The sequence below is a fragment of the Galeopterus variegatus genome, unplaced genomic scaffold, assembly GCF_000696425.1.
Source record: "Galeopterus variegatus unplaced genomic scaffold, G_variegatus-3.0.2 Scaffold593, whole genome shotgun sequence".
Lineage (NCBI taxonomy): Eukaryota > Metazoa > Chordata > Mammalia > Dermoptera > Cynocephalidae > Galeopterus > Galeopterus variegatus.
Window position 1 is genome coordinate 285,456 of NW_007726704.1, and position 6,926 is coordinate 292,381.

The following is a 6,926-nucleotide window of genomic DNA, read 5'->3' on the forward strand; positions in this document are numbered from 1 at the left end:
ATTTTTTAAATTAAAAAAAAAAAAAAAAAAAAAGACTCTAGGCCTCTAGGCCTCTTTGCCAAAAGCCAAGTAACCAAAGACAAATTCATTAAAAGCTACCAAATAAATATCTGAAGCCAGCTCTAGACAGTTCCCCACAGCTGTTTCCCTGCAGAACCACTGTTCACCCTCTCAAGGGAGCATGGCTGGAGGGGATAGCTGGCAGGTTTCCACTGGCCACAAGGGCTATCCCTCCATCCTCTCTCTGTACAGGAGCTGCCCTAGGAGTACATTTTCTGTAGTTTGTGATAAAAGGACATAGGAATGGTGGTAGCACTGGAGCAGGGCACTGAAACTGCGAGGGGCAGAGTCTGTCCAGACCCCATCAACACCACACAGTTGCACACAGACACCCTGGGAGCCACCTGAGGACCATCCCTGCTCTGGGCAGGTGGGGCATTGTACACATGGTCCATGTCTCTAGGATCAGTGGCTTCATAATTTATCAGTCAGGATTCTTCCCACCCATTTTCAGTGCCAGACAAAGCTCTCCACACACAGATACACTGGTCAGGGCCGTTCCACCCAGGCCCTGTGGCATAAGGGTTACCCTTGGCCAGGTTTAAGGTGTTTATATGGCAGTTTTCAGCAAATCAGTCTTTTGTTTCTGAACACTAAGGCACCTCTTAACAGAGTACCAAGTGTCCAGAAGAGCAGATACCAGCTCCCAATACCCATTCCCAAGAGAAAGCTGACTCAGAAAATGAGCTTGTCTTGGGAATTTGATTAGGATATTTTCAGAAAGTGCCACAGCTGTGAATGAGATGTACCATTGTAGATATCAATGGTACATCTTATGGTACATTTTATGTATTCCTAAATGTCTGTGTAACTCCAAAGAGGAAATTTTGCTTATTTTTTTTGTTATATTTATGTTTTCTATTGTGTCTACAATCAATATGGCTCATCTACATCAAGCATAACAGGAGCTTTTTATTTTGTTATTCTATAAAAATAGACTTTTAACAAATAAATTAAAAAATAAATATATAAATAAAAATTTCTAAAATAGACTTTGTTTTTATAGCAGTTTTAGGTTTCCGGAGAAATTGAGCAGGAAGTCCAGATAGTTCTCATACCCACCCACCCCCGCCCCTCAGTGGGAGCTTTCTAAATGTTGCCTCCCCTCCCACTGTTGTCCCCTGTCACCCATCCTCCCACGTTCTGTTCTAGGACTTCCAACTGGATGCTGCCGCAACCTACTGCAGAGCTGCCCGGCAGCTGGTGGAGAAGGAGAAATACAGTGAGATTCGACAACTTCTCAAGTGTGTCAGTGAGTCAGGCATGGCAGCCAAAAGTGATGGGGACACCATCCTCCTTGACTGCCTGGAGGCATTCAGGAGAATTCCACCCCAGGTGCGCTCCCTCCCACACCTCTCGGCTCCTCCATCTGTTTCAGTGTCTTCACATCCCCCTCTTTATTTTTCTGTCCCCCATAATGTGCCTACAAGATCCCTCTATCTTTCTGACACCTCTGCAGCAATGGCCTCACCCTAATCAATCCTTCTCTGTAAAGAAAATTCATAGTGATGACCTCTATACCCAGAAGGCGTCCCTCGGCATTCTGTTATCCAATATCATTAGCACCTGGAAGTGCCTGTGGATGATGGAGTTGAGCTGCTCACTGCAATTCTCGAGTAGGCCAGCTGGGACAGCAGGTGGCCTTTTTTTTTTTTTGTCTTTTTCGTGACCAGTAAGGGGATCGCAACCCTTGTTGTGGTGTCACCCACACCGTGCTCAGCCAGTGAGCACACCGGCCATTCCTATATAGGATCTGAACCCGCGGCAGGAGCATCACTGCGCTCCCAGCGCCGCACTCTCCGGAGTGCACCATGGGCCCAGCCCAGCAGGTGGCCTTTAAAGCATGATGCCTGCAGAATTGTTTCCCTGCAGCTTCTTGGTGGGGTGAACAGAGCCACATCCATTTGTGAAGGCCAGGGACAGGCCTCTTGAGAGCTGTTCCTTCTCCCTAAATTCGCCACTTCAATGTTATCATTAGATTTCCTCCATTGCTCTTATAGCAGGAGGTGAGTTTTAAAAGAGTCGGGCAGGCATCCCCACCCTGGAGTCAAGATGGCTGGGCTGAGACTGGATGTGCCCCTGGCGGGGGGACTCTTCTCCCTCTGACAGCTGCTTTTTCTGTCCTGCACAGGAGCTGGAGGGCCTGATCCAGGCAATACACAGTGATGACAACAAGGTGAGCAGAACTGTCTCCAAACCCTGGTGATGCCAGTGAACAGCACCTTGGGCTTGTCACCTTTATCCCTTGCTCCCTACAACAGTTCCATAAACCTTGTATCTCAGCCTCTTTGTTTTCCAGAGGCGGAGCTGGGACTTAAATAGGGGTGCAGAAGGGAGGGAATAGATGGGGCCAGGTGAACACTGACTGCATGAGCCTTTGCCATCCCAATTTTTTATCCCCAAGAAAATGTGTCCTAGGTTGCTCTTGAATCTCTATTTTATACTGAGGTCTTCTCTCAGAGAGTCCTAGGAAATCTCTCACTCCCATCTTTAGATTGATTGAATGAGGTTCCCAGAGTGGGCAGGTATTTCTTTATCTTGGAGGGAAAAGGGTACAGTAAGAAAAAGCCCCACCCAACTCTTTATCCAAAATGGGCCTCCCTCCTGGGGCCAATGAGTACTTCCCAGTTTCAAAATTGGTGAACTTTTCTTCACATTGCCTTTGTGAGGAGTACCAGCTGGAATAAAAGTATTCCAAGGTGCTCCCACTTGTGGCTAACCACAGGAAAGAACCCAGGCCAGGAGAGGCATGAGAAAGCCAAGCCAGACTGAGCTGCCCTGGCCACCAGCAGAGGAAAGACCTGGTAGCCGAGTCCCTCGAGATGAAGGCTAACATCAGGCAAACAGCTTTTCGCACAACCACAGAGCTGCTCCCCATGGCAGTATTGCTAATCCCTGGACTGAATTTGCCGAGCATTTTCCAGTCCAGGGGTTAAGGAAAGCACATCTTAAACATTTATTCATTTATTTCTGCAACATCCTCATGAGATCCTTGGAAACAAAATTCTGACATTCTGAAATGTGGAGAATTACTTTTCTAGAACCAGAATGAGAACTCAACAGCCAGGACAGACACCCAGGTCCTCTGATTCCTAGACTATGGTTCTTTTTCAAGTCTTCACTGGGCCTCCCACTCAACAGGACGGAGGCTTTGTCTTTGGGAAAGACATGCACTAAAATCTTGACAGTCATCGTTACTATTTCAGGCTTTTTCTCTCAGCAGTTGTTCTAATGCATTTAAGTGATCTCAGGCCATGGGGTCTTGCCAAAACCCAACTTTGTTCAGTTCCTATTCCAGACTCTGGCAAAATGCCCTTTTTCTCTTGATGGGAGAAATTTTGACTGACAACTTATGATGTATATTTAGCACACATAGGTTCTAAGTGGAGGCAAGTGAGGGCTGCCATCCTTGAGCAGCAAATAGCAGGACTTGATCGCTGTCATGTGATCACAACATGCCAGCCCTCTTCTAGCTGCAAGAGATTGTCTGTAATTGAGCTTAGACAGGAAAGAAAGACTTTAGTGACCAACAAAAAAAAAAGATGGAGCACTGATACATTCAGCAAGAAGAGTCCCTTCCACTAACCAGGAGGCACTGCTGCAGCAGGAAGGCAGGGGCTAGTGGAAGCTCTGCTGGAGCTCATGAGGTGCTGGTGAGACCAGGGCCAGGGAAGGAAGGGGCTCTCATCTCCACCAAGCTGGGATTCATGAGATAGAGAGTGCGGGAGATACACACACCACATACACACCCCCCAAAACTGAGCTGCCTCTGATCCAAACGAGAAGTCTAGTCAGGTCTAACTGCAGTTTGACCTTAATTAGACTTCTTCTAATTGTGTGTATGTGTTTTCCTCCCCAAATTTCCTGTTAAAAACTAAATTCAGTAAGTTGAAAACAGAAAAATAGAGAAGGGAGATCTATGTATTCACTGTAGAGGTGAGGGATGATGGTTTATTCATTCAGGTAATATGTATTTATTGTCAACACCACACCACGCTCTCCCAAGTGAGCTAACCGGCCATCCCTTATTTATTGAACACATACTACATGCCAGGCCCTATGCTAGGCACCAGAAATACCTGGAGTAGAAAAAGCAGACACTATCACTGCTTTTGTGGAGCTTAAAGTCTCGTCAAGGAGACAGACCTCAGTCAAATAATCACCCAAATAACTATAAAAGCACAACATGGACAGTGACAGTGCTGGCTCTGAAGCCAGGAGGAAGCTGGAGAGCCTGGGATAGTGAGGAGGAGGGCCTCGGGGGGAGTGGACAGAGGCCAGACTCTGCCTGCCTTCTTCTTTTAAAATTCTAAGCTCGTGTAATAACTTTTTACACTATAAAATAACACAATGTCATTGCTTAGTGTCCAGAATATTTGAAGAGCTGCTATAATACAATAAAAGATAAGCAACCAGTTATTGATTTGGTAGTGGAAAAGTGATGTCTGCCAGAGCTTTCTGATGCAGCTCTGTATACTTGTGGGTGATTCGTCGGTGATGGTTTTCTTTCCACTGTCTCTTGTATCCAATTGCCAGGTTCGGGCCTACCTGACATGTTGCAAGCTTCGTTCTGCCTACCTGATTGCTGTGAAGCAAGAACACTCACGGGCCACAGCCCTCATCCAGCAGGTGCAGCAGGCTGCCAAGAGCAGTGGGGACGCAGTAGTGCAAGACATCTGTGCCCAGTGGCTTCTGACAAGCCACCCCCGGGGTGCCCACAGCTCAGGCTCCAGGAAGTGACCCTGGGTAGCAGGGCCAGGAAAACGTGGCCTGAGAACTGTGACAACGGGAGTGATGGTGATGCCTTCCACCTCTGTCCTGGTGGAGTGGGACTTCTCTGGCCCTGCCCTGGGTCAGAAAGAGCTGGATTGGAGCCTACTTGCCCTCTCTGGCAAGGATAGGATCTTTCACACAAGTGCCATGTTTCTGCAACATTGTGGAATCTGTGGGTTTGTCTGGAGATGGCCAGTTCTTTCTACCTCAGTGAGAGAGTGAGTGTGTGCACAAACATGCACACATCTGTGCATTCCCCTGTGCACTCATGTTTACACCCAAGCATTCTGAACAAATGAAATTCTCCTCCATTGAAGAGGCACTTTACTTTAGACTTTTTGCAGTCTGAAAACCTTCCCTGCGTTTTGGTTCTTAACCCGGGTCATCCTGTTTGTACACAGACCCCTCCTTGTGGAGATGCTTTAGTAGTTCCTCTTAACTAGAGGTGTTTTACAGAGAATTATAGAGCAACACCAAAAGGATTGCCTCTTTTCCTTCCTTCCCTTCCCAAAATTCCAAGGTGGCTCTGGGGCAAGTGCTACCTGTGGAATAAAACTTTTCCAGGTGTCTCCTGTCATAAGCACAAGGAGTTAAAGTGAGTCTTTGCAAGATAGTCTGAATAGAAGGATTTTTAGGTGCTGCCATTGGAAGCTGTGGGTGCATATACAAGGAGTCTGGTCTGGGAGGCTGATACATGAGCAGGAGGGTCCCCATCACATTCATCCGGAGGGGAGAAAAAGGCAAACCTATCCAAACAGGGATGCAGGGGCGTTGCTCACAAGCATAGAGCTGGCTCTTATGGATATCCCTGCTGCAAAGTTGATGTATGAGAGAACATGACTCCCTCTGAGAATCTGGGGAGAGAAATGGTAGTCAGAATTTTAGGAGTGAATGGCTAGACTTTACCTGAGTTACAGTCCTGTTTGTGGCACTTGAACTGGGTAGGAAACTACTTCCTCTTCTCTCCTGCTTCCCTTCAGGCTCTTCAGGACCACAGGGTGGATATGCAGGTGCCTGGGGCCATCGAGAAGGCAGTATGCTTCTTATCTGTGTCTTAGCAGAGGGAGTCAAGGGTTCGCTTTGGAGTTGGGCCTTGGACAAGAGTCAGACCGAGGGGACAATGAATAGGTTACGTCCAGTTGGTGGAAAACTAGGTGTACTGCTGCTTTAATATGCACTGGCTTTTCTTCCCACCCAAGATGTGACGATGTTTGAGAAAAGGTTTGTCATACTCAGTGACTAGGATTTGCAAATGAGTGGCCTAAAGAAAAGCTCTTCAGCTCTCAGCCTCCCACCAGCCAGAGCTCACCTCTGATGCTAAGACAAACAGGAACTGGAAGCTGAAGTCTGTGTCTCTGGTGCTCAGAAACCCTGTGGATTTCTCCCTGAACCAGGTTTTTTATAGTAAAATGAACAACTATTATGGACATCTGTCAGACTAAAATTTTGGTCCTGTTAGAGAGGAGAAAGACTGTAAGGAAAATGTTAGGTCCCTTTGGGGTGAAGTTTGACAAGTGGCTTTTCTTTCCTCGAGTCATAGAAAGCTTTCATCTCCCAGGGGACATCATTCCCTGGTATCTGCTTGCCCTTTTAAGTCTGCTCTTTTTGCACTGAACCTAAGCACTTTATACAAATGGGTCACAAATCTTGCAGCCACTAATTTGGGATGTCAAGACCAGATTTTCCTGACTTTTTCCTATAATTAGTTGAACTATAAAATAGGCAACTTTGATTAGACTGACATAAGATGAGGCTCAAGGCCCAGGAGCATCGTGCTGTAGTCTCCAGCAAAAACAAATGTACGTGTTGAGAGGTTGGATGTTTTACTACAAGCAAGTCACAATAAAAGTGTTTCTCCAATGAGTTCTTGGCTTCCATGACTTCTTTATGCCATCTTGCTCTTTTCCTTCCCATCCTTTTTCCTTGTGTTCTCTGTGGAGAGAAAAGATGGGTGGGAAAGATCAGATGGCCTTCAGCTCTTAAACTTTCTCTAAATAATTTCCATAATGGGGCCGGCCCGGTGGTGCACTGGATAGTGCGCCGCTTGGGAAGCGCAGCAGCGCTCCCGCCCGAGGGTTCGGATCCCACATATG

At 46.9% G+C, this 6,926-nt stretch overlaps 1 protein-coding gene across 1 annotated transcript in view; it reads left to right on the forward strand.

The window, feature by feature from the left end:
- The window catches only part of ZFYVE26 (zinc finger, FYVE domain containing 26), a 69,974-nt gene extending 63,278 nt beyond the window's left edge, over positions 1 to 6,696 (forward strand). Inside the window, exons 40-42 of the mRNA XM_008570321.1 lie at positions 1,213 to 1,395; positions 2,192 to 2,236; positions 4,597 to 6,696. Coding sequence (XP_008568543.1) covers positions 1,213 to 1,395; positions 2,192 to 2,236; positions 4,597 to 4,800 — 432 coding nt within the window. The 3' untranslated portion in view covers positions 4,801 to 6,696. The remainder of the gene's footprint in view (positions 1 to 1,212; positions 1,396 to 2,191; positions 2,237 to 4,596) is intronic.
- The last annotated feature ends 230 nt before the right edge of the window (positions 6,697 to 6,926 follow it).